The sequence below is a fragment of the Dipodomys spectabilis genome, unplaced genomic scaffold (genome assembly GCF_019054845.1).
Source record: "Dipodomys spectabilis isolate Male_0828 unplaced genomic scaffold, ASM1905484v1 ptg000018l, whole genome shotgun sequence".
Taxonomy (NCBI): domain Eukaryota; kingdom Metazoa; phylum Chordata; class Mammalia; order Rodentia; family Heteromyidae; genus Dipodomys; species Dipodomys spectabilis.
In genome coordinates this window covers 21,472,534-21,499,646 of record NW_024870695.1, presented here as the reverse complement: position 1 = coordinate 21,499,646, position 27,113 = coordinate 21,472,534, and the positions used below count along the sequence as shown (strand labels likewise).

Sequence of the window (27,113 nt, the reverse complement as noted above, 5' to 3'; positions counted from 1 at the left end):
GCCAGCAGAAAAGTTTCAATCTTCCTCTAGCAAGTTAGTCACTGCAGCTGTGGGAACTAAAGCAGTCTGTACTCTAACTTGTCCTGAACAGAAGTAGGGTAGGGGACAGAAGCTGGTATGTGTGTAGGATGTGAACGTTATGTGCTCCCTATTATACATATGGTGGCTGGCTACATCTATGCATTGGTTCCTGTACCTATCCATCCACCCATCCACTACCAATTTGCAACAAAGTATGTTACCCAAGCTTCACTTTCAGTGCATATGACCTTGGTGTAGGGAACCCCTCGCTATCCCAATGGCAGAGCTGTATTAATGCTTCATTAAAAACCAAAATTAAAGGCTTCCAGAATTCGGGGGGTGGGGGAATGGGACTAAAAAATACTATTAGTTTCCTGTTTTTTAAAAAAATCTCTTCTCTAAACTCAAGTCTCCTTTTTCTCCTCCTTAGCTCTTGTTTCTCCCCTGGCTGCCAGCCAAGATTTTATAATAGTGTCAGGTAGCAATTTCATTTTTAAAATGCTCTTATCAAGGATTTAAGGTGAAAGATAAGAACAGCACAGTAAATCTTCATAAAGGAGTGCAGTGTGAGGCATAGTATTTTACAAATCAAAACAGTTAACGAAATGAAAAGGCAAGGACAGGGAAACAAAGTGTGCTGAACAGGGGCTGGAAGGGGGAGGGGAGAGGCTAAGTTAAATAGAAAGATTATCCTTCAGATCTCCCAGCTCCCTTTGGTAATGGTCTTGGCATATTTGCTAAGAATTGCATGAACACTCCAATTTCCATTTTAAAGTAGGATGTTTTTAGAAGGCATATATATTGTCAAGCCATTATACACACTTAACCGGGGGTTTTCGACCAAGTCATCTGACCTGCAAGCATGTGTTGCTAATATCACTGCTTTATAATTTATCAAATCAATTTCTTCATGGAATGACTAATAACACATCCACAGCTGCTCTCCTCTTCCCTCCCCAGCTGCTCCCACTCTGGGAGCAGCAGCAACTTGCAATGGCTACCTGCAGTGCCTCAGCCTCCACCTCTACCACACACACTCTGCTAAAGAACATTATAGAAACAAGAGAAAGGAGGTGAACCCAGGAGGTGCCACTAATGACCAAACTATTTGTGGAAGCCGCTTTGTTATTTACTACCCAGGAAAAGTTAGCAACACTTCTAATGACCAAGCTAGGGCACTGTTCTTTATTTTATGAGGGGAGGGGAGAGATTTTAATTAGTCTCACAATCAAGAAACTACAACCTATAGTAAGACAAAAACATGTATTTCCTTTCTACCCTTCACAATGACTTGATTCCAGTGAATTTCAACCAAGGGGCACAGCCAACTCTCACCTACACACAAATACCTAGATGCACACATACCTCACAAAAATCACTCACATATATTCACACAACACATACAGGGCTGGAAATACAATCCCAAAGTGGCAACGAAGCTTTTGAAACTTGTGAAAATAAACTCATTACAGAATGTTCTTGACAAACACTGTCAATCTCTCTGGGATCTACCTTGCAAGTATACAACAAATAAAAACATACAATTAGATGATTTCTTATTTGCTGAGGAATGATTCAATTGTCCATTAAAGGATAGAGTTCTAAAAATAACAAAGGGAAATTGCTAGGAATTGTGGAGACACACATTTTTGTTGTAAAACAGATTAGCACTATGGACAAAATACAAAATTTACAAAAAAATTGTAAATCCTACCCACTTTTTTTTTTGAAGATAAGACAATAGGATGGGTGAGGAGCAAGGTAAAGGGTAATTTTCAGAGTATGTTTTCTTGTTGTCAGAAAAGTTATCAGATGCTTGCACAGCATAGTTTATACATAAATATAGTAATGGAATCAGGAGATCTCTTTCCAAAACAAATGAAATCACCTTAACTAAAAGAATACTTTATATGCCTAAGACAGGCAATTTTGGAGGCCAGAAGGAAACAGAACTCTCAGTGCAATACTGTTCTCGGAAGGAAGTGAACATGTGGTCTAGCTCTTCAGCAGATGCCTAGTTAATGACACACCAAGCTTGGGAGCCACCAGGGCAGGTAGTAGGGGTAGTAGGGCTGATTTTCAAAATCAACCATCTTCTTTCACCTTGGCTCTAAGAGCCAGCTACAAAGGTACTAATGGCATATGCTCTTCCTTTTTAGCAAGCAAGCAAGATCTCTCACAAGTCTGCTGGGTTCCTCAGGTATCACAGCTTGGGGTGAGAAGAGACTACCACCCTGGCTCCACAGCAAAGATGGCAGCTGTGCCTTAGTAGACTTTTGTAAGGCTAGAAGAGTCCTTGGTGATGACACCAAGGTGAGGTCTCCCAGCTCTGGCTGCACATTAACATCTGCTGTGAGAATGTTAAGATAATCAATGCCAGGGCTACTTCTGAGTCTCATTTAATGGACCTGGGGTGGGGTCCAGGCAACTGCAGGGTTTAAAAATGTGCCAGGTGATTCAAAGAACCACTGGGCTGGTTCAAAGCTCTGCCGTGACATCATCATTCCTATCATGTTGTGTGTAGCACCAGGCTGCAGGGTGACTTAGCCATCTCTTCCTGAGGGAACCTGTCCTCTGTGAGGAAAATCAAAGCTGTCCACAAGAATTAAAGGAGCTTTTTGGTTTATGAGCAGAATCTAAATTCCAAGTAGAAGAGTATAAAGGAAAAGATGAACTTTGAGAAGGCCTCTTCTCTGCTTCATTGCTCCAGAGCACTGAAACCTGTTTCTGTGTAGAAGAGACTTCCAAAGGGCTGTCCAGGCCCACCACAGTTCCTCCCCAGTGAACAGAAAGCAGCCGGGTGGGAGGTGAGGGTGAGCAGGGCTGGCAGACACCAAACTGAGGCCACTGTGGCTTCTGTGTCTATTCTGGGCCCAGAATGGATGATGTCACCTCCAGCAGCAATGGAAAGCAGTCATGAATCATGCATGCACCAGCCCAGCCCTCTGAGATAATAAATCGGATGTCTGCACTGAGTACGGACGCCTTAGAGCTGTGGCAGGGGGCCAGCTTTGCCTAGGGTACTATGATACGAGCCCCATGCTAGACATTTGCTGTGAAGGAGTTACTTCCAAATATTTCCTGCAATCAAAATGGGCGGCAAGTGGATGAAGAATTTCAGATTTGTAGGGAGCACTCAAAGGCACACAGTTTTAATCATTTTTAAATCATAGCAGTTATTTTTTTTTTTTGGGGGGGGGGTCCAGTCGTGAACTTTGGGCCTGGGCGCTGTCCCTCAGCTCAAGGCTAGCGCTCTACCACTTGAGCCACTGTGCCACTTCCAGCTTCTTTTTTGCTTATGTGGTGCTGAGGAATCAAACCCAGGGCCTCAGGCATGCAAGGCAAGCGCTCCACCACTGAGCCACCTTCCCAGCCCCTCATGGCAGTTATTTTTGTACACTGCTGGTTTGCTGACCATACCTGAGGGGCACTTCCACACTGTAATTATCCACTACTGCCGGGCTGGGCCTACCAGTGTCCTGACCACCGTAGATGTCGTGACCTCTAGTAGGTGTTGCCAGTTATGTAGTTTAAAATTCACTCCAGCATGGAATTTGGCACGTGTCCCTACCTAAAAGGATTTCTGGGACCACCACTACCACCACCACAACAACAACAAAAACTCAAGATGTCTGGCTGGCAGCTTTTGAAGTTGGATGTTGTCTTGTTGAGATTTTTTTTTAAACTTTTTCCCAGGAGAGGGAAATAGAGGCACTATGGAAGGATGCCAAGGGGCATGTCCTCACACACATGAGTGCTCCTCATTTATTTTTTTCCCCTTCCGTCTTTTTGGTTTTTTTTTTAAAACCTTATTTGCCTAAATGGCTAAGTTTAATGACCCAACTGGAAAAACCCGCTCTACTCACTATGTACTGATGGAACTTTGACAACTCCTAACTGGGTTGGTTACTCTTTGGCTGCTAAAGAAATGACTAATAAAATTAAGTCTCAGAGAGAAAGAGAGAGTATATGTGTGTCTGTGCCCCCAAAAACTATTGACCATCTTCAACAAAATCAATTTTGGGGTCTTTGGCTAAATAGACATGGGCAAGGCACAACCCACATCAGGATGTGGGGCTGTGGTATCAGTTACAGAAGTAGTATTTTCTCTAATTTCTCTTGTACATGATTTTACGGAGGGAGGAAATGGGTTGCAGGGCATAGACAAAGAAGCCTGTGTGGGGCCACCAGGACTGCAGCTTATTGGTGAACAAACAGGTATACCCTATAGAAAACACTGCTTGGCTCTAGAGCTGCTCTAGCAGATTGGGGGTAGGGATGGTGGGAGGAGTGTTGAAAGCAACAGAAATTTATTTGGTCTTTGTTTGTAAAATCAAAGGCTGACATCCAGGTGCTGGCAGGCAGTGCTCTCTTAAGGTTCTGGGGAAGAGTCTGTTTATGTCTTTCTGCTCCTCTCCTTGGTTTACAGTTCTACCACTGCCTCTGCCTCTGCTTCTGAGAAAACATGGCCATACATGTGTCTTTTTGCACATGGAACACTGGATCAATCTACTCTGGAAAGATCCCATTTTAACTTGGTTAACCTCCAAAGATACATATCTATTTCCAAAGATGATTACACTCAAGTATGAGGGCATAGGTCTTCAACACATACTTTTCAAGGACCCAACTCAATCCACAGTACCTTCCAGTGTAGAAAACCCCACAGCATCTGCCAATTGCTTCTTCTTTTTTTTTGGGGGGGGGGGGGGGTCCGGTCGTGGGGCCTGAACTCTGGGCCTGGGCGCTGTCCCTCAGCTCTTCAGCTCAAGGCTAGCGCTCTACCACTTGAGCCACAGCACCACTTCCGGCTTTTTTCTTTTTTCTTATGTGGTGCTGAGGAATCGAACCCAGGGCCTCAGGCATGCAAGGCAAGCGCTCTACCACTGAGCCACCTTCCCAGCCCCCAATTGCTTCTTAAGAGTCAATATTGTTTCTAGTCAACAAACCTCAGGCTATATTTCCCAAGTCATGCCGGTCACAGTGTTATTTAAGAAAACAGTAATAGTTATAGTGAAATAATAATACAGTCTCCTAAACATTAGGATGCTTCACAAATATTCTATCACTTAAACTTCCCAGGTACATCTAACAGATGGGAAAAGTGAAGTTCACACAGCTGTGTGTGGAACCTGAACCCAGGAGTGACACTAGTCTAAACACTTACACAGCTGGACGGTTCCCCAGCTTCGTCCACTGGGTGTGACCTCATCTCTAAAGGTATGGACAAGGACCCAGAGGAAGATTCTGTACTTCCCTCACAAGAGCCAACTATGTTTACTAACCTTAACTTGGGTACTCCGAACTCTGGATGGGTCTACCCTGTTCTGACCCCTTGTCCTCTGGTGCTAGATGAAATGGAGCAAATAGTCAGATGGGAGACAGATTGCTATTCTAATAATAGCACATTGTCCTGAGAAGAGCAGAAACTACGCAGAAAATCCTCATCCATCCATCCTGACTCTCTGTTTATGGAAAGAACAAGACAGAGGCGACTTGGAGGTGAAGAAGTCTCTACTACACACAATCAAGTCTGCTGCTCGGGACCGCCTTGGTCTCCAGGGAGGCCAGACATGTTCTTCATGCCACACACAGCGTCAGAGACACCCAGGATGCATAAGCTCTGCAACTGCATGCAACTTGAAAAATATGTACACAGATGCCAGGAACAAGGTAGATGTGACAACATTATGGTGTCAAGGTGTTGGGACAAGTACCTAGAGGAGGATTTCTTTCTTTAGAAAATTCTCTTGTATGTTCACACATCATCACACTGACAAATTCAAACTGGAATGGAATTTAAAAGCTTATGTGAAAATGTAAATGTTTGAATAGATAATAAACACACGTGGGACAAAAATTCAAAAGGTAAATCAGACTACAAAACAAAACCAAAAAAAAAAAAAAAAGGTTCCTCTCACCCTCCATCTCTCTCCCTCTCTGGTCACTTAATCTTTTCAGAAGCAAACAACCACTTTTTATACAGTTTTATACAAGTACATTTTTATCTATGGATTCATGTATACTGGTATATAAAACACATTGAGTGTTTATTATGGCCAAGGATGCTTCTTAACCTTCTCTTTTTTATTAAATGCTGCAAGCCTCAGGTTACATCACAGAGAAGTTAAGGAGCTAGCCCAAGGTGACACAGCAATTAAGCCACAGAGCTTAGATTCCAACTGCCTGGATCCAGAGCCATGTGTTCTTAACCACTGTGCCACTGTAACCATTTCTAGTTTCTGTGGCAAGCTTTGTAGAATACTCCATGTACACATCAGCATATGTGTTGTATGTAAAGGCTAGTTCCATGCAAATTTTTGTTTGCCTAAAGAAACTAAAGAAAAAAGAAATGAAACTAGCCAGGTGCCAGTGGTTCACTCCTATAATCCTAGCTACTCAGAAGGCTAAGATCATGGTTCAAAGCTAGCCTGGCAGCGAAATCTATGAGACTCATCTCCAATTAACCATCAAAAAAAATCCAGAAGTGGAGCTGTGACTCAAGTGGTAAAGCATCAGCCTTGAGCAAAAAAGCTGAGGAAGTGTGTCCAGGCCCTGAGTTTAAGCCCAGTAACACACACACACACACACACACACACACACACACACACACACACACACACACACACACACACACACACACACACACACACACACACACACACACACACACACACACACACACACACACACACACGCAGTGGGGGAAGAGATCGAGGCAGAGGGGGAGAGCGAGAGGGGGAGAGAGAGAGGAAATAGATGTTTTGTTTTTTTTGTGGGCAGGGAAAGAACAGGTGGTTGAACCCCAGACCTCCTCCTAAGCAGGTGACCATCTCACCTCCATAGGAAACACAGTTACCTGCATGAGATCGCTGAGCCATGGAGAAGCTGGGGTTTGAATCCAAAGACAGCAGCTTCTAAAGCTTAGGCTCTTTCTCCTTCTGGGACATGAGCAGACATTGAGATACAAATAGTCTGGCGTCTGCCCTCTGACCCACAAGGCTCCAACAGCAGCAATAAGCCCAAAGTCATACAATCCCTAGAACTCCTCTGGGAACCTCAAGCCCATAGGGAAGTAGCTGCCCACGACTTTCAGAGACCTCTGACTCAGCCTACATGACCTAGTAGGCTCTAAGGGGTCAAGTCACCAAGCAGAGGCCTCTTTCCCCTTTGGGCCTCCGCATTCTGCCCTCACCCAGCTCACAGAGCACTGGTGAGACTCACAGCCTGGGCCTCTATGGGAACAAGAGGCTACAAAAGGCTCATTGTCCCCCTGCACAAAAACCCACTTCTGGGTCAATGAAGTTCTGACCCTGGGCCCACTCCCTTCTCTTGCTCTGAGGGCCATGCCCAGGGGAAGGCAGGAAGGCCATTAGCTCACCACCCTTTTGATGCCAGGGCTTTTATTCCAAAGGAAAGAAGTTTACAATTTATACTCAGGCTAAAGAAAACTGGGCTCCCTCAGGAAACCAGCCCCCCCCCACTGCCACCCTCCCCCCCCAGCTCTGCAGGCTCCCCTGTTTCGCTGGCTCAGGCCTGTTGCTAGGCACAGGAGAGGTTTTGTAGGACTCCGTGGCTCCAAAGCAAAGCAGGTGAACAGAACCCGAGCCACTGTGTTGATTAATATCGCAAGAGACAGCACCGGAATGGGTGCTTCCGGAATTGAGTTAGCTCAGGGGAAGAAAAAAAAAATTAAAGTGCACTCCTTGCTTTCCTGTCAGAAATAAAATTAAGGTCTTGGATCGATGTTGCCAGCACTGGGGCATCTACTGGAATCTCTAATGGCCTCCTCTACATGTTTTCAAATTCATGTTCCCCTTCAACCCTGCCCTTTTAATTGGTTATTTGTGAGGTCATGTTTGCACCAATTTCTCAGGAAGGCTAATCGTGTTTATTTAATGAGAAAATAAAATGCACAGACAGCTCTGGAGCTGGACTCTGAATGAGGACTCAGAGTGGGGGCCTGTGCCCCCGCCCCACCCCTCCCGCACCCTCACTACTGCAAGGTTGTGGGGATAAGAGTGAAGCCATATCGAGGGCACCTCACCCCCTCCCTTTTTTTATTCTGGTCGGTCGTGGGGCTTGAACTCTGGGCTTGGACACTGTCCCTGCGCTATTCAGCTCAAGGCGAGCACTCTACCACTTGAGCCATAGCACCACTTCCGGTTTTCTAGTGGTTTATTGGAGATAAGAGTCTCACAGACTTTCCTGCCAGGGCTGGCTTTGAACCGTGATCCTCAGATCTCAGCCTCCTGAAATAGCTAGGATTATAGGCATGAGCCACCGATGCCTCGCTTACCTCACCCCCTTTTCAAATACACTCAGTTAAAATTGAACCTGGGGGTCTGAGAAGTGGATATCCATTTATTGCTGTACACCACAACTCTTCCTCATTCTGACCAAAGTGTGCCCAACTTGTAGTCCGCACACAACACTGCTGTCAGAATCTCTTATAGTGCCCCAAGCCACCACTGTTCCTGGCCTTTAAGACCTCTCTTGTCCATCAATGTCTAACTGTAGAAAGTTTTGTGAGACTTAAGTTTCTATCCCATTCTGACAACTCTTTCCTAGATTTCTGGTGTGGTAATTCCTTACCTAAATAGCTGCCCCACACTGACAATGGCCCATCCAGTCTTTATAATCCCATCAAGACCCCATGCTTGCCTAAGAGGTCAACCAGGAAGTTTGAGGGCCAAATCATACTACAACTACTCTGACAGCTCTGTGAGGCCAAGACCCTCCGCAGGGTTGGCCTGTGATACACAGTTGCTTTCTTATCCACTGGATTCCAATTCAGGTACAGAATTAGGATCAATACTAGTAACTATCAGCCACTGATTTACAAGTTTTCAATAAACCTGTTTATATATCTCAGACATGGGGCAGGATTTGATGGGTACTTAGCACTATGGGGATGCAGCCTGGAGCAGTTGGAAAATATCACTGGCATAATTCTAATAGGGCAGACCAGCAGCAAATCTCATTTCAGATTCCAAAGGTGGGGCATGTGGACACTGGTATATTTTACGGTGACTTCTTACCATGTCAGAACCAATGTTACAACCAGTAGAGACAGTACCTTATCCTTAGCTTATCCAAAAACCCCTCTTGGGTGTGATCTCTATCAAACACCCTTCTTCTAACCCACAAAGTCCCATTTTCAGCTTGTAAATGCCAGTTTCTACCTCAGGCAAGTAAAATTCAGACTGTTACAGTGTTCTCATTGGGGGGAAAAACATTTACTTTGTCTTTGACATCGCACAAATGAAAAAATGCTTTGATAACTGGTGGCAAGGGGTGCGGATCTGCTGGGGTAGGGGTAGGGGTGTCTTTCTATAACCCAAACTGGTCCTAAACTCTTGATCTTCCTGCCTCAGCCTCCTAGTGCTTGGATTATAGAGATATACCACCATATACAGCTTTTTTTTGTGTGTGTGTGTGTTTAACAATTCAATTTATGCCTCTGTCTAACTCTTTTTTACATGCCTCCTCTGTTTTTGACAAACAGGCACCAATAAACAAATAATTACAGTGAGACGCTCAATCATCTTTATATGGTGTTACTAAATCTGACTTCAGAGGTCAATTTCAAAAGTGAGTATCTGGCAGGTATTCAAGACATTAAGGGCTGTTTTTTCTCCTTAGAAAAGCATTATCTTCTATCACAGATTCAGTTACATCTTTCCTGGCACCATTTTAGTAAATAAACTGATTACACAAATTATGGAGACCTTAAATTTGGGCCAACTGCTTTCGGGACAGAGACTCTGAGCAAGCTTTAAGGGAGAAGCCAAGGGCTGAGTTCAATAGCCTTGGACCTGAAGGTAAGTTTATGGAAAGTTCCTCTGGCTGGATCTGCCCGCTATGGGCCTCTCCAGTGAGAAGACACAGCCATCCTGGGAAAAGACCCCTCTGTTCAAGGACCTGCTGCAGCTGGTGCAGAGGAAAGGCCCTTTTCTTTGAGGCTGGTGGCTCTCAGGAGTTGTTGCTCCTCCCCAAATCCATTAGCATTACAGTTAATAAGTGACTGCTAACTGTTGGGAGAAGTCATCCATCACGGTAATCTTTATTTTTTTCTCTCAGTGTATCCTGTTTCTTTGCCTCTGGCAACCTTCCACAGCAAACAGGCCTGCTGGGTAATGGCAGCCACAGGGATGTCCAGGGCCAGAGACCATTCCTTCTCCAGTGGACCCTCCCCAGGAGATGGCATAAGCTTCAGAGACTCCCCACACATTTCCCAATAGGTTCCCAACCATTCAGCTATCCCCTGGAGGGGCCCAGCAGTGCAGGGTTCAGGAACCCAGGGCCTGGGGTCAGAGGGAGGAACAGCTGGATTGACCCTCATCTAGGGGGCTCTGACCCACCAGACGGAAGTGAACGTTGGACTTATTTCTGCAATCAACATGCTCAAATTCCACTTACTCAACAAAGCTGAGGGTGTGGGGACAAGAGAGCAGGAGCGATTCTACCCCTCCCTCCTCCTTTCCACTCCAAGGACAATGCTTGGCTGTTTCCTCTCTCAGGTAGCACCCCTCCCCTGCCCCACCCTGGGATCAATACCTAAAGATGAGTTTCAGATCAAGTCTTGAGTTTTGCAAGGATAAAGCAACAAATTTCCCCCTGATGATTAAATCCTTTGATGATAAGCCCAATATTTTTCAGACTACCTCTAACAACTTTCAGCAAATGCAATGACGCTGAGAAAATTGGGAAGTCATCACTCTCTCTCCTCTAAGCACAAATCACTTCAGGGAAGGCCAAGGGATGAAGTGATGCTCAGGGCCAAGATGGCCCCCAGCTTCTACCACTAGCTCAGTTCCTTGTCTGGAACTTGCTATGTAGTATTCCCCAAACTTACAGTTTCTCCATCTGGAAATGGAGGAGTATCATGGTCCAGTAAGAAGTGTTGATGTGGAGAAAAAAGAAGCACAAGGAAGTACTCAGCCTCTAAAGTCACCACTCTCCTGCTTGCATGACTGCCCAGCACCATGTCTGCACAGGGGCTAAGAGCCAGGGCTGCAGGTCACACAGACTGGGTTGATGTCCCAACTCTGCTTCTACTCGTGTGTGCCTCTGAGCTGCACAGCTCACCTACAGATGTTGGCCATCAAACAGCCCCAGGAGCTGTAGGCAACCATGCTGTTCCAGCACTATGTTCACTGCTTGGAAAGTGATGTCTGTTTCTACTGAGATGGTTCAAGTATACGTTTAGACAGCTATGAAGCCATGACAGCTGAGGCCAGGGTGGGAATTGTGACAGGATGCTCAGACCCCTTTCAGGATTGAGGAGCAGTCACTGGAAATGCCTGAGAATGGTCCCTGTGGAATTTCTTCAGCAGAAAACCCAGGTCAAACCAGCTTCCTGTAGAGAGTAGGGGGAGGGATGAGATAAGGAGAAGTAGAAGGTGGGAAGGGTGGTGTTACATCCAGTGATAGATCATGTAGGCACAGAGCTGACTTCTTACCTCTCCTGGAGCAGGAAAAGGGCCTCCCTATTTCAGAAAGCATCCCAGACCAGTTTTGCCACAGTCTCCATTCAAAAGCACTTTGTAGTGAGCTTCCTGGAAGCTCAGCCCAGTACAGAGTTGTCAGGGATACCCTGCCTGGAGCAATTGCTCACACCTGTAATCCTAGCAGTCTGGGAGGCTAGGATCTGAGGATCGAGGTTCAAAGTCAGTATGGGCAGAATAGTCCATGGGATACCAATTAACCACCAAAAAGCCAGAAGCAGTTTTGAGTGAGAAAGCCACGTGAGATCATGAAGCTCGGTGTTCAAGCCCCAGTACCAGTACTAAACAACAACACCCCCACTCCCTCTCACACACAGACTTTTTAAAGGACTTTATCTTGGAATGCCTCAGGTAAGAATCTAAGTCCTGATACACACTTTAGGCCCTGGATTCCTCAGTGCCCATAATTTTAAAGGAAGAAGCTGAGATGGTTGAGGGCTGGGAAGGAAGCTCTGGTATAAGTGAGGCAGAGTTCAAACTCAAGCCCAAAAGAAAATTCCTCCTAGACTATTTTGAGGGGTTAGAAGGTATATTTGGCCTAAAGCTTCCACTTGTGCAGAAACAACACTGGAAACAGGGATGGAGGGGTTGGGGGGGGGGGGGTGGGGAGGGGCGAAGGTAGATCCCAAGTTTTTCTTCTAGAAACGTCTTGGCATGCCTTCCCCCTGATGCTTTATTTTTTGGTGGTATTTGTGGTGTGCGCCTCATACATTCTAAGCTGGCACTCTACCACTTGAGACACACCTCCGGTCCTACTTTTTTGGTCAGTTATTTTGGAGATCAAATCTGCCTGGCTGTCCTCAAACATTGTACAATCCTCTGGATCAGCCTGCCAAGTATCTAGGATTAAAAGCATGAGCCACTGATACCAGATTCTTTTTTTTTTTTTTTTTTTTTTTGTCGGTTGTGGGGCTTGAACTCTGGGCCTGGGCATTGTCCCTGAGCTTTTCAGCTCAAAGTGAGCGCTCTACCACCACTTCCAGTTTTCTGGCCGTTAACTGGAGATTAAGAGTTTCACAGACTTTCCTGCCCAGGCTGGCTTTGAACCACGATCTTCAGATCTCAGCCTCCTGAGTAGCTAGGATTACAGGCATGAGCCCTTGGCACCCAGCTTGACACCTGATTCTTCTATCATGTTTTAATAAGAGGCTCTATGTTTCTCCTCTTGTTCTAGGTTCCACAACCATATAGCTGCATTGCGCTGATCCTGTAACCAGGACAGGGGCCTTAATTTCTGGTAGAGCAATTGGATGTTTGCACTGGCCCTTCTTTGCTGGGGTTGGGGCAGGAATATGCACACATCAGGCTCTGCCTGCTTTCCTGTCCACAGTGTCCTGCAGAAGTCTGGATTCAGGAGAGCCTTCAAGAACGTCCTCAGGCTTCCCTGAGCACTGTGTAGTAGCTTCGACCTTTCTCTACCTCCTCCACACAGATGGGCCCCAACTCTAGCCTTCTTGCATTCCTCTCCTTTGGAAACTGAAAATAGGAGCAACCTTGTGTCCAGCAGTAGGGCTTTGGTTAACAGTAAGGGACAACTTATCCAGAAGTCTGCCACTGAGTAAGAATCTACCTCTGTCAGAGCCTAGTAGTGTGACCTCCACAAGCCTTCAGCCCTCTCAGGTTCCTTAGATGACAACAAACCTCCATCCCTAATCAGCTGTGAGGGTTGATGACAAAATGACACAGTAGAAGGTCTTAGCATAGCAGATCAAAAACACTTCTTTCCATTGATCATCAAAAAAAGGAAGCCACAGGCCTGGGGCTGGAGTTCAGTGGTGCAACCTATGCTCAGCAGCGAGAAGCCCAGAATCAGATCACCAACACAAGGAAAGGAAGTAAAGAAGGGAGGGTGAGGGAAGAAAGGAAGGGAAGACCGCTAATACTGCTTGAATGCTGCTCCAAAATCATCTACAATTATGATTTCTAACAGTAAAGACTGAATGCTACATAGATGGGCACTACAACCCTGAAAAATAAAGGATGAAAATGTTCTTCTTACCAAACCCTTCCCATCTGGCCATAACACAGAAAGAACAGTATTTGGAAGGCAGTCTAAGGGTTGAGGCTGTGCTGGGATATGTAAGTTACAATCCCTGAACCTGGGTTTATCACACCCACAAAACAGAAGGGACAGTCATAACGGTAACAAGAGCTAACCCTGATGCATAATTGACACTCAGCATTCCACCCCAACAGTCCCAGTAAGGAGGTACTACTATTATTCCCATTTTACACATGAATAAACCCAGACATAAAAAAGGTGCTTTCGCCCAACGTCATACAACCTTCCAATGGCTGCTGAGAAGGTCAACTTAGAAGATGCAACAAGGAAGTTGCACTTCTGCTATTGCTTTGTTTTTTTTTTGGTCGGTCATAGTACTTGAACTCAGGGCTTGAGCTCTTTTGCTCAAGGCTAGTGCTCTACTATGTTGAGCCACAACACCACTTCTGGTTTTCTAGTGGTTAATTAGAGATTAAGAGTCTCACAGAATTCTCTGCCTGGGCTGGCTTGGAACCATGATCCTCAGATCTCAGCTTCCTGAGTACCTAGGATTACAATACATAGACCACCATGCTTGGCTTGGTACTTTGGAAACCATAATGTGGACAATGGCCAAGGACATTCACAAATTTCCCATCACAGCATTACCTTCCTCCTCTCCCTCTAAAGCAACTTGGTGGACACAACCAGATATTTGAAATTTGCATGCTTTTCCTCTCTTTGTCTTTCCCTACTCCTCACCCCTACCCCTTCCCATCTCTTCCCTCCATAAACACTCGCCACCCCTGTAGGCCACCCAATTCTCATTTTCCCATCTTGAGGTCACTGTAGATGGGCACGAGATGCTTGGTGACCGGGCACAATCAGGACACACCTGTCCTTCTCCCACTCTGCCAGCCAAACCCCGACATCCCCCTTCATTGCTTCCTCCCCTTTGCTTATTAGCTGCCTTCTTCAAACAGGAAAGATGCACAGTCAATGCTGGGTAACTGCTTCTAATCATAGGTGATAGCAAGAAAGCAAACAACGAGAGAAACATCTAAATGCAATCCAAGTGGCAAGGAAACATAGCTCACTGGGCTCACTAGCAGCTCCCTACCACCTTCAGAAAAATGCCCTACACCCTTTCCTACCCCCACACCTTAGCTTTCTGAGGCTCCACTCTCATTAACACTCTGTTAATAGGGACCCAAGAAACCTAATGCTCCTGGAGAACAGAAGAATGGAATGCTATGTCATAATCTTCTTTGACTCTACTACCTCTAGGGAAGATTTTCTAGATTCTTTCAATTTTATTTTTCAAGACAATAATTTTAACATGTTCTGTTGGGAGGGGAGGTCAGGGCCCCCTTTGACAAGTTCAATGCTAGGGATCCTTTCCCAAGGAGAGCTCGACCACACAACATTTTATAAGTCTGGGATCCCCGATTGGCATCCATTTTCTTTAACATGAATAGGACAGGAGGAACCAAGAGAGTCGACAAATCAGTACACTTGTCCCTACACATTCTGAAGTACCACAAGGGACTGCTCCATCTCTAACTGCTGTACTCAGCAAACTAACAACACCAGGTTCTCTCTCTCTAGATAGTCTGCATCTAAACTACCTTCATCAGTACAAATTGAGGAATTACTACAAATAATTTCCACCACAATCACTTAGCGCTGAAGTTAACAAAGAATTAAGAAAGTCTGGATTAGAAATGTGTGTGTTGAGTGTGGCTGTATCCAGTCAGAGTTCCCAAGCCAAAAATGGATGGGGGTTTTAATGATCTGTATCTGGATTCTCCGTGCTAAGGTGGCTGTCCATTAATGGAGACCTTCAACAGATGGCCACCAGTTCCTGCTTGCTTTGGGATTCTTCCTGGAATCCTAGTTAGTGGGACTGGACATGAGCAGTGACAGAGGCCAGCAAGAGAGTGTAGGGACAACTTTCTCAAGCTGGGGCATCTTACCTCTGTGCCTGTTGGTGGTTTTATCAAACATCAGCATCGCATCCTCCACCTGCAAAATACAAAAGAGAGACAGCTTTAGGGATTTCCACAAAACGCATACAACATTATAAACAGTGGGGGGTGGAAGTGGTAGTTTCCACTATAGGTGTAATAGTGGTTCCCTAAAGAAGATTTGAAAAAAAAAAAAAGAAAAAAAGAATGTAATTGTGCATCTTTCTGCCTAGTACTATAGCTAACACATGGTATATTTTCCTTTATTATTTACTTTAAAAAGTATCTGATTATTTTAATATGGCTTACAGTGTATTGTATATAGAATTCTCTTCGTTTCATGCTTTAACAAGTAACGTTAAACTATCTTGAATACTGCAAACTTATTACAGCTTACTTACTATATCATTATTTTCTTTTTCTTTTCTCTTTTTTTCTTTTGGTGGGTCCTGGGGCTTGAATTCAGGGCCTGGGTGCTGTCCCTGAGCTTTATTGCCACTTGAGCCACAGCTCCACTTCCACCTTTGGGGGTAATTAATAATTAGAGATAAGAGTCTCACAGTGTTTTCTGCTAAGGCTGGCTTTGAACCAAGATTTTCAGATCTCAGCCTCCTGAGTAGCTAGGATTACAGGGGTAAGCCACAGCTCTTTTTTTCTTTTTGTGGTACTGGTGTGTTTGAATTCAGGGCCCTGTGCTTGTTCAGCTTGCTTGATCGCTTGGGTTCTATCCCTTGAGAACTCCAGCCCTGATTTTTTGCTGGTTATTTTAGAGACAGGGTCTCACAGGCTTTTCTGCATAAACTTTTCAAACTATGATTTTCTAGATCTCAGCCTTTTGAGTAGCAAGAAGTATAGGCCTGAGTCACCTGCACCCTACTATGAATACTATCCTGATCACAGCATGATTTCATAGGGCAAGAAGCTTAGTTATTTCCCTCTGATGATTCTTTACATTGTTTCCAGTTATCAATGAGACTTCAACTTAACTGTTACGGGACAGACTATGCTCCCTAAAATTCATATACTGAAATCCTGATTCCCCAATACTGTGTAGATACTTTTATTGGGGGGGGGGGCTGGTTATGTGGCTTGAACTCAGGGCTGGGCTCTGTCCCTGAGCTCTTTTGCTCAAGGCTAGTGCTCTACTACTTTGAGCCACAGTGCCACTTCTGGTTTTCAGTGGTTAATTGGAGTTAAGAGTCTGACTGTATTTCGAGGGAGATAATTAGGGTGAAGAAGACAGTCACATTCAGAAGATAAGTCACCTACAAGCCAAGGATAGACAGGCCTCAGCAGAAACCAACTGTACTGTATTGGATTCTAGCTTCCAGAATTATGAAAAAATAGACTTCTGTTGTTGGAACTACTCTGTGGTACTTACTATGGCAGCTATGGCAAACAAATGTACTGATCCTAGGACCTTTGCCAAACCAACAAAGAGAAGAAAATACCAAGAACAATTTCTGTCTGCCCTTAAACCCACAATGATTCTGATGTTTCTAGCATCTTGCAATCACTTTGGGAGTTTCTAACAATAAGATTTCAGGAGTCACACTTGATTGGCAAGTAGATTTCAGAAACTCAATACTTAATGAACCACGTCTGCCTCAGAATCCATTCCTTTTGTTTTAAATCAAATTCTTTATTCCACACAGTATCTATTTAGCCTAGGTATTTGTCTTAACTCATCAGCTATTTAGCTAAAGTACCTGGTCTGCTCTTGTGAGCAGCCTGCTCTTGACTGGCAGCAGAAATACAACCCAACTTATGTGGTTATGGGTGGAAAAGTGTCAGCCAGAGAGCTCTGTCCTGGGAGCATTTTCCCACATGTGGATGTAGCTAGGAAGGACTGAGAATCATTGATTTGTGCTCAAAGGCTCATAAATGAGCCTGGAGGCTTGAGCTAAGCCAGCTGAGAAAAGGAATCCCAGGCTATTCACTCTTCACTCCTCCCAGACTATGAGCTGCAACTTAGGAGAAGACACTGGGAGAAGCAAGAAAACAAGGTTTAAAACAGCGCCTACGGACAACTCAAATCTATTTTTCTAGATGCTATCAGATATAATGTAGAGAAGAGCAAAAAGTCCAGGTAAGGATGGAAGAAAGGGTAGGCAAGGCCATCACCAATCTTGAAGGGACTTGGCCTAGCTTAAAAAACTCCTGGAGACAGGGCCCCCTTTTGTTGCTAAGCAACCAAGCCTGAACAAACAGGCTCCTGAGGCCTTCCCCTTCTGGTCCCCACTCCTGTAGTCATGTGCAGGGGATGGGGGTAGGAGGGAGAATGGCCTTGCTTGGTAACTCCTCCCCCAGTCAGGGTGCTGCCCTCATTCTCTCAGGCACCAGCTGGCAGGAGCAGGCGCTGATACTTTGCAGATCACTTGAGTGGGTTCCTTCTCCTGGCCCCTCCCAGATGCCCATGCCTGGCAGGCTTGAAGAGCCCCCCAGGCACCTGCTGAGGCCATACACACAACAGCCGTTCTGCCTCCCATGCACCACTCAAGCAAAACCACCATAAGATCAACCGGTGTGTTTGCACACAGAGTAGTCACACTAGAGCATATGGCATCCTAGACTCAGACCCTGGGATGAGATATGAATCCTGATGCCCAGGGTGCATGTGTGCGTGCGCGCGCGCGCGCGTGTGTGTGTGTGTTGGGGGTGAGACCTGCTGGGACAGTGAAGGTAAATGTGACATCTGCTGCTTCACACCCATCTCCATGTTCTCTGAATGAATGCCAAGTCCTTATTTTGAGCTGAAAATGCCTAACAGTAAGGAAAACAGCTTCCCTTCTGTGTTGGCCATGTTTTGGTACTGAGAATCAGATCCCCTTAGGAAATAAATACTTTGAATTTTTTTAACAAAAAAAAATGCATTTTCCAAACTCCTTTTCAGCAGTGAGTAATTGGCTGCTTTCTTACAAAGCCTCCAACACTCACTCTACCCTGGCGATCGTGGGGGAGGATCGCAGTGTGTTTAGGGGGCAACTATTGTCCTAAAGAATAGAGAGCTCTTTCCTCTGTAGTCCAGCTGTACTATGGGACTTGCAAAGACCTCCTGAATAGTGTCAGGGCAAAAGAAAAAAAAAATTCTATTAACACTTTACAAAATGCAACATCTAAGAAGTAGCTAGAGAGGAAAGAGAAAGGGGAAAAAAATCAATATGGATAAGTCCCAGTGCTGGTGGGGTGAAAACTTTTCAGCGGCTGCAAAACACTTATTAATTCAGAGAAGCCATCAATGCGATGGAAATCTGGCAGAACAGCAAGAGCTGAAACTAGGAGAATTTGAATATACAAAGACTGAATAGAATGAAAAACACGGGCCTCACATACGGGCCTGTTTCTCACGGTTCTGTGTGAATCAAACAGAAGCAGCTTGTGTGAGTCTCCATTAAGGGGAAAAAAGGGGCACAGTTGAGGTAACTGGTAATAGCCCAGGAGCCAGCAAACCCATAACAATCTCAGTCACTCTGTCTCACATGAGTGCACACGCAAACACCCTTGTGAAACCCAGGTAAACGAGATGGCTGAACAGTTACCAACATTAACACACAGGCCAGCTCACATTCAAGGTCTAGGATAGCACAGAGGGGTAGGAGGGTAACAAACACCATTCACTTGTTAAATACTCCCAGAGAAAACATGCTCTTCCCTGTGATTAACACTGCCCTTTAGTTTTCTGGATACTGTCTTCACATTGCCACCTTATAGGTTTCATTGTACCAGGTGTGACACCAGTAAGCCTAGTGGTCTTGTGAGCCTCCTAAGGGCCAGAGGAGGACAGGGATGTGTGAACCTCAGCCTGCTTTGTCCCACAGGAGCCTGGTCTTCTGGAGAGACAAAATTATTCCAACCTTGAGACACTTTATAATGACCAAAGCAGGTTGACAAGGAGCCCTAGTGTCCTTAACAGTGTCTTCCAGAATGAAAATATGAGGTCAACTATCTTTCAGGTGAATGGCTGGGAATGGGATACCCTGGTCTTTGCCCTGACACCAGCAGGGCCTAAGCACCCGAATATTTCAAACTCTGGCAAGGTATAAACTAGGCATATACAGTAGGGTGTGAGTCAAGGGTAAAAGGAGCCACACTGCTAGTCTTGGGGCCACTAGTGTTGGAAAAGGCTTTTCAACATCGTCAACCAGCAGCTTTACTATCCCATTCATCTTCTTTCCACCTCTACCTCTCAGAATCCAGTTCAATAGCATCTGTGTTTCCAACTTCTCCCAGGTGCTGCTAATGCAGCTAGTGGATGGTGGCCCCTTCTTTCTCTGTTCTACTCTGAGAGAGAAACAAGACAAAAAATAAAGACACTAGACAGAGCTGGCTCCCTCTAACATGCATTTGCTCTTCAACACACAGAACAAAACCTCTTTTCTGGATGACCCACTGCAGTGTGGTGATCCCTTTTCTTTGTTCCTCACTTCTCTTGGATAGTTATATTTTAACATCTTAAAAATGATGGTGGAGCTGGGTGCTAGGGACTCACACTCGTGATCCTAGATACTCAGGAGGCTGAGATCTGAGGATCGTGGTTCGAAGCTAACCTGGACAAGAAAGTTTGTGAGAATTTCATCTCCATCTAACCAGCAAAAAGGGTGGAGCCTAGGCCTTGAACTCTAGCACATGTGCGTGTGCGCATGCACACAATCAAACACAATCACACACACACACACACACACACACACACACACACACACACACACACAGATGGTAGGACCCATGAAGGAAAAGATGACAAGAAAGACTTAGCCAAGCAGCCCCTGCACCCAAGACAGATTCACATTCTACTTTGATGATCAACTTTCCTTCTAACAGATAAGCTCCTGTTAATGTCTGTACCATGTAGCCAACCGATCTTGATTAGGAAATTGAGCTAATGGCAATTGTATTTACTTTTATGCAACCTGTATTTATTAGTCATTCCCTACTTACAAAGCATCAACCTAAGTACAAATAAGAGGCAAATCACACAGTTCTATGGGAGACTGATTCTATTGATGGCCTACATACTTTACTCTGTAATTCTGCAATTTCTCTCCCCATCCCTTGCATCTGGACTTAATGTATGGTAGTAATAAAATGAGGTGGAGAGAGTGGAGTGGCTCATGGGGCCTAGCTTTGAGAAGATTTGCTTGCTTCTGCACGTTCTCTCCTGGGCCTGTGCACACCAGGGTAGGCCTACTGGTAGATGAGGGACATACATGGGGAGGCAAAGACCCCCCCCCCCCCAAGATTTGTCCTGAGGCCAACCTAGATGAGCTGAGAGCTATCTTCTCCCCAAAACATGTAAGCAAGGCCAGACAAGGTCAGCAGAACCATTCCCAGGGTTCTCCAGACATATGATATATAGACAATTATTGTCTGCCACTGAGGTCCTGGGGTTTACTGCAAAGCATTTGTGTGACTGTAGATTGTTTTGTTGTTGTTGTTTTTTTTTTTTTTTTTTTGCCTGTGCTTGAACTCAAGACCTGGGTGCTGTCCTCTGTGTTTTTCCTTGAGGTTGTCACTCTACCACCCTGTGCCACAGCTTCACTTCTTTCTTTCCTTTTTTTTTTTTTTTTTTTTTGGTTAGTTATAGGCAAGAGTCTTACAGATTTTCTTCCCAGGCTGGCTTCCAAACATGATCCTCAGATCTCAGCCCCTTGAGTAGCTAGGATTACAGTTGTAAGCCACTGATACCCATTAACATCTCCCTCCCCCCTCCCTGTTTTTTAAAAAGACAATTTAACAAATTGCTTTGTTAAATGGCAATTCCATTGTACATTACTTAAATAATAAAAGGAAAAAATTGTTCAAAGGGGGGGAGATCTTACATGACACTAAAGATTTAAAAAAAAGCAGGGAGAAGAAAAGGAGCTGAATAGTGGGCTAGATAGTAAATTACCAGGTTCTATACTCCAAAGCAGCCTGGACAGAGGAACTAGGGTGTGGAAGATCTCCTTTAAATCTCCAGCAGCAAGGTTGAAGACACAGATCCTAGAAAAGCCAAGAGCAACTGGCAAGCACATTCCTCACTAAATGAGCACCATGAAAAATCAGGAATAATTACCACTCAAGTCAGTGGGTGATGCCTCTCTAATCCTAATTCATTTAATGAATGAGCGAACCCTCTTTCGCATGAGTCAAAAGATTTACTGGAAGCCAGACATTCTTGCTGGATGATTTTGGAAGTAGCCAGATGGTGTTGATCATATCCAGAGGTTAAGACTGCAGCCAGCCCAGCTCCTGTGCGGGCTCAACAGGAAATCTTTAAAGTCACAATGCAATGAAGCTTGTTGAAAAGAAGGTCAAAAATTCTATTTGTCCAGTTGGTCAGCTGCCGAGAGTGACCCTGGAGTGTATTCTCCTAGACCTGCCTCCTTCTGCCCCAAGCTGTGCAGTTTTGGCTTTCTAAGTATAGAGGTGAGTAAAGGTGAGCTGACTTGAGGACTCAGAAAACTTCTTCCCAAAGGAGGCTAAAGAGGAAAGAGCTGGGGAGAGAATGACTCAGCAAGTGCCAGGCACAGCTTGAGCAAGGCAAGTAGTGCTGGGCAGAGCTTGGTAAGGGGGCTCAAGTTCCTACCCCATCTCCACCTGCACCTTAGGGAAGAAGGCATTGCCTCTTCCTGTCCAGTAGAGCCATCTGTGAAAGGAGGGAACTGTATGAGATGGTCTTTAAGATTCCCTTGCAAGGATGTTGCCCAGAATGGAGGAAATGGGCCCAGAAGCTGTAAAGGCAACATCTGGGAGCACTGAGCTCCTCCATCAGTCCTTTGCCAACTTTGTTCTGTGAGGCTGTTCCAGGGCTTTGCTGTGGTCAACATTTGCCCTAAGAAATTTCCTATTCCTCCTAGGACACAAATACACCCACATATCATCCATATCAGGAACAAAGCAGGAAATGGCACTTCAAATGGACCTTAAATCAACTGGCCAGCTAAAAGGAGGGAGAGGAGAGGGAAGAGGAGAAACAGGCTCTTCCAACACCCCCAGAACATATGCCCTTGAATGTTGTTTCCTGCTCCCACTCAAACGCTTCAAGTGTTAGTTTAAATAAACACCCTCAAATGTTGACTATGATGTTTAGTGCGTAGGGCTTATAGGCCTTATTATGTACGCTCCATGAACTCCAGGCATTAATGCTTCAGAGCAGACAGCTGTTTGATGTGGTGGGACCACCCAGGACACAGGTGCTGAAGCCTCTGCAGTGTCAACAGCCATGGGCTGCTTTATTTCAGAACACAGGAAGACCTGCTCTTCACTCTTACCCTGCCAGCCTGGTCACAGACAAAACCTAGCTTCTGCCATAAGGCTTGCTTAGTGATGTCCAGTCTATTGATATAGGACTTTCCAGTATGTTCCAGTCTCACAACGGGCTGGGTGGGTCTCTTTTTAACACCACCCAAAAGGCAGAATGGAGAGAAAAAGTAGGCCAGAAAATCCCACTAGTTCATGCTGAACTCTAGGGTCAGTGTTTTCAGCCTGGTCTGCCTCCAGAAGCACCTTAGGAGCTGTTGAAACACCTGCCGCCCAGGTCATACCAGCCTTTTAAGTTGTCACTATGGATGGGACTCTGAAGAGGATCTTTTCAAACTCTCCAGCGATCCAGGTGCCACCAAGGCAAAGAAACACACTCATAAATGGCCAATGCAGCTGATGGGACATGTGTACTGATGGATGGACCCAACATTAAAAGGCCCACATTGGTAGACCTTTGGCCACTCATAGGTAGGATGCTAAAGGTTAAGGACCAGCCCAGCTCCCTGCCACATATTGTTTTCTGGGGGCTCCCCTGACCTTGTCCAGGTCTTAGGCCAAGAAAGACAGAAGTCTTAAAGTAGCTCAGAAGGACCAATAACAGAACCTAGAATTTTAAGAAAAACTGAAGAAAACTGTTTCTTTTCCCACTGCCACTAACATTTCCATGAGGATTATAATAGGTGTGTGTGCATATGCGTGCGTGCGCGCGTGCGTGCATGTGTAATAGGCCTCTGGCTCTCATTTTTTTTCACTCAAAGCTGGTGCTCTACCACTTATCGCCAATTTTCTGAGCCTCAGTTTCCTTACTGGTTGTTGGAGAACTGCCAGAGGCTGGGTCCAGAAGCCCAAGTCTCACCTGCCAGTCCCTGACTTCCTGCTGCCTGTGGTTCTGGAGCAATGGTGGCACCCTTAGGGTCCTGTCCTAGTTGCTGCCTGGACATTTTACAGTTAAAAAAAAAATCTAGTTTGTAATAACTACTAGTTTGTTTTAATTCTTACCCATTTCTCTTAATTGAATAGCAAGAGTTTACTTAGTTTTTTTAAAAAAAGGCTCCTCAAAAAAGCGTTCTGTGACCAGAATATTCTATCTCTTATCAAGTAGAATCCTTCTTTGTCAGCCCTTTTTATTTCTTACTTTTGCTGTTTTTGATTCTGGAGTGGCCAATCCATTTTCCCACTTAATAAAACCAAACCCAGTATTTACCAGACAGCAGTTATGAATGTAACAAAGGGACACCTGCCTGTGGGGACTCCATACAACTCTATCCCAGAGATTGTCAGGCAAGGCCTCACACTAAGTGATCCTGGCTATAGGAGTAGTACTTATCAGACTCTTGTGATGAAATGTCCCCCCTCTCTCCAGTAATGACTGTTGTAATAGCAACCACTTACTGGAGTTTAATGGGCAATTTGCAAAGCTCATTTAATTCTTGCAGCTTGCAGGTAGATACTATCACACCCATTTTATTGGTGAGGAAATTGTGGCTTGTTGAGATTAAGTGATTTGCCTGGGATCATATAAACAGTGAAGCCAGGATTTAAAATTGGATGTGTCCCTTCCATCTCCTACCCCTACTGGTCTCACTTAATTGTGCTCTCTATTTTAAAAATCCCTACGGCTTAGTGTAGTGTCATTGTCTGTTGGATGAACCAACAAATATTGCTTTAAAATCCTATACAAAAACACCCACAAAACACACACACACACACAAAACCAGTTAAAGACCTGTTTAGGTAACCTTAGAAGATGGTGTGTCTATTGCTGTAGTGGCTCAGAAGGAAGGGGAATGACTGGAAAGATAAATGAACAGGATGATGCAGGGGTCTCTTTCTTCTAGATAGGCAAATCAAAAAGCTGGAGATCACTGGGCTTCCCCATAGACCCGGAGTGAGCTGACAGCAGGAACTAGAACTGCACAGGGGCCCTAGAACACAGTCCAGGGTTCAGCTAGTGAGAGATGACATGGACCAGCAACACAAATCTCCCATCCTAGGGTTGACTGAAAGGCTCAAGTTGTAGCCAGGAAGTGCCTGATTTGGAATAGACTAATCGTAAGAGGCTGGCCTTATTCGCTGCCCCTCACACATGCACATATGCACACTCAGTGCTGTGTCTTTCCTCTGCAAGTGGGTCACAACATGGGAAGCCACTAACAGGATCAACTCATCCTTGGGGGAACAGTCCCAAGAGGCCTGTCTCAAACACAGCAGAGAACGATTTGCCCATGGGGTTATGGCTGGGGTGGAGCTTGATGTTAGGGTATAGACAAAGCCCTGGGCTCTGGCCTCACCCTGGGGAGGGGGCAGGAGGCTTTCTCTGATCCTCTCACTTGTCTAAGCCTGGGCTTGGATAGGAGGGGGCCAAGGAAGGGAAGTGGTAGGAGGGGCCACAGAGAGGGGCACTGGGAAAAACTGGGCACAAGCTGTTTGAGAAGCAGTTGGATCCGGCAGGCTGACAGCTGTCACATGGAAATGGCATCTGGCCTAACGGCCTCTTGTGTGAGGCTCCTTCGAGTGGCGGCTGCTGTGCTCTGGAAATCCGGGGCCCATTTCAGCGCTGGTTGCTGGTGCGTGCGTGCGCGCATGCATGCAAGTGTGCTCTGGGGGGAGGGGAGTGGCAGGCAGGTTGCCTAGTGCTCTTTTCTCCCCACTCCAACCTCTCCCATCAGGCCTCACCTACCGTGAAAAAGGCCCAAACCTGCCAGCTCCAGAGGAGAGAGGAAAATCATTAGGGGAGCACTGATGTGCCGTAACACTCTCTTGCATTCCCATTAAACAAATACTAAACTGCTAATTGCCAAAATAGATCTCCACGACTCTGACCGAACAGGGAAAGGGTTTATAATTACCAAGTGTGAAAATGCACAGCCTGTAAATAACCACCTCATCTGTCCTAATACGGGCTGATATTGATGGGCATGAAATAAACATCAGGACCAAATGGAAAAATCATCCACATCTCCTGTGGCCAATGCAATCTCAGATGGTGACAAGCGTGGCTGCAGCCATCCGCCTAGGGAGCTGGGGAGAAGGAGAGGGGCTGTGTGGCTTGGAAAGCACAGGTCCTAATTCCAATGCCAATCCCTCAGGCCATGTGTGGCTTCTTTTCTGTATGCAGAACAGGGAGGTAAAGGACATGGCTTGAGGTGGGGTGGAAGGAGGACCTAACTATCTCAGGAGGATCAGAGCCCTGGGCAGGGGACTTCTAAGTCCTTCTATTCTGCCCCTTCACAGATGGACTGAGGCAAATGAAGAACGAGGGAGTGGAAGAGCTCAGCCAAGGTGACACAGAGGCTCCTCTGTCTGCTTAACACTGAGCTGACCGCAGAGCACAATGGAAAGAATGTGGGTTTAGAATGCCATCCCTTTCTGCTACCTGGACATTAAGAGAGACAGACTATGGCCCTAAGGATGTAGGTCACTGGATGTTGCAGGAATCCCAGGCCCCAGGTTCCCTTTTCTCCCTCAGCCTATGATTTTGATGAACTCAGCCAGGACTTAAGGTGAATGTCCATGACCAAAGGAGAGAGGAAGCTGCATCTGTCTCTGCATCACAGGCTGGAGAGTTAGAAGTTACCCAGAGGTCACTGTTGTACTTCCCACCTAGTATAGGAATCCATTCTCCAAGGCTCTACTGAGTCCTTTCTGACACTTCAAAGACTCTGAGCACACTCTCCCCCCTCATTCCCCCTCCCCCAACTGCCCAGGTCCAAATTCAGCAGCACTAGCACTTGTAGATGCTGGAAGTAACAGCTTCCTCTATTCCAAAGTCCAATTTTGGCAGGAGGTAGAATTCTGTTAACTGTAGAACATTAGGCACCTGAGTGAGTGCTCACCCAAAGATCTTCCCTGGGCCTTGAATGGTGTCCAAATTCCCCCTGACAGCCCATCTTTCAGATCTAAAGTCACCTCCTTGAATGCTGGGTCAAAGGCCCTATGGGCTGCTCAGATCAAGTCCTGACTCAAAGACTTTGTTGAAAATTAGCAAAATGAAGGAAGCTCTGAATACAGACTATTTTTAAAAGCATTCTCTTTTGTGACTTTTAAATTCCCAAAGCATTGTCAAATAATTGCTGACACAATGCTGCTGAGAACAAAGTTCAAGCACAGCTACAGGCGAAGGACTCAGTCACTCGGTAAAGTAACTTCTTGTTCAGAGGGATCATAAAATCTCTGAGGTGGAAAAGACCAAGAAGATAGGAGTCTAGCCCCATCACGTCCCAGAGAAGCAAACAGATCCTTGGAAATCCCATGGCTACAAGGAAAGCTCAAGTCCTAGCCTCACAAGTCCTGGATTCAATCCCAATCAGCCTTCTCTACCTGTTCTTTAAGGCAGCTCAGCTCCCTTGCATTAAAAGGAATGAAGATTTGTTTACTTTCCCCTCAGCCTTA

General features: G+C 45.5%; 1 protein-coding gene across 6 annotated transcripts in view; it reads right to left on the bottom strand.

The window, feature by feature from the left end:
• Positions 1-27,113, bottom strand: part of Msi2 (musashi RNA binding protein 2) — a 369,453-nt gene that overhangs the window by 111,534 nt on the left and 230,806 nt on the right. For all 6 annotated transcript variants that reach the window (XM_042670695.1, XM_042670704.1, XM_042670685.1 and 3 more), the window contains exon 7: positions 15,489-15,537. In XM_042670695.1, coding sequence (XP_042526629.1) covers positions 15,489-15,537 — 49 coding nt within the window. The remainder of the gene's footprint in view (positions 1-15,488; positions 15,538-27,113) is intronic.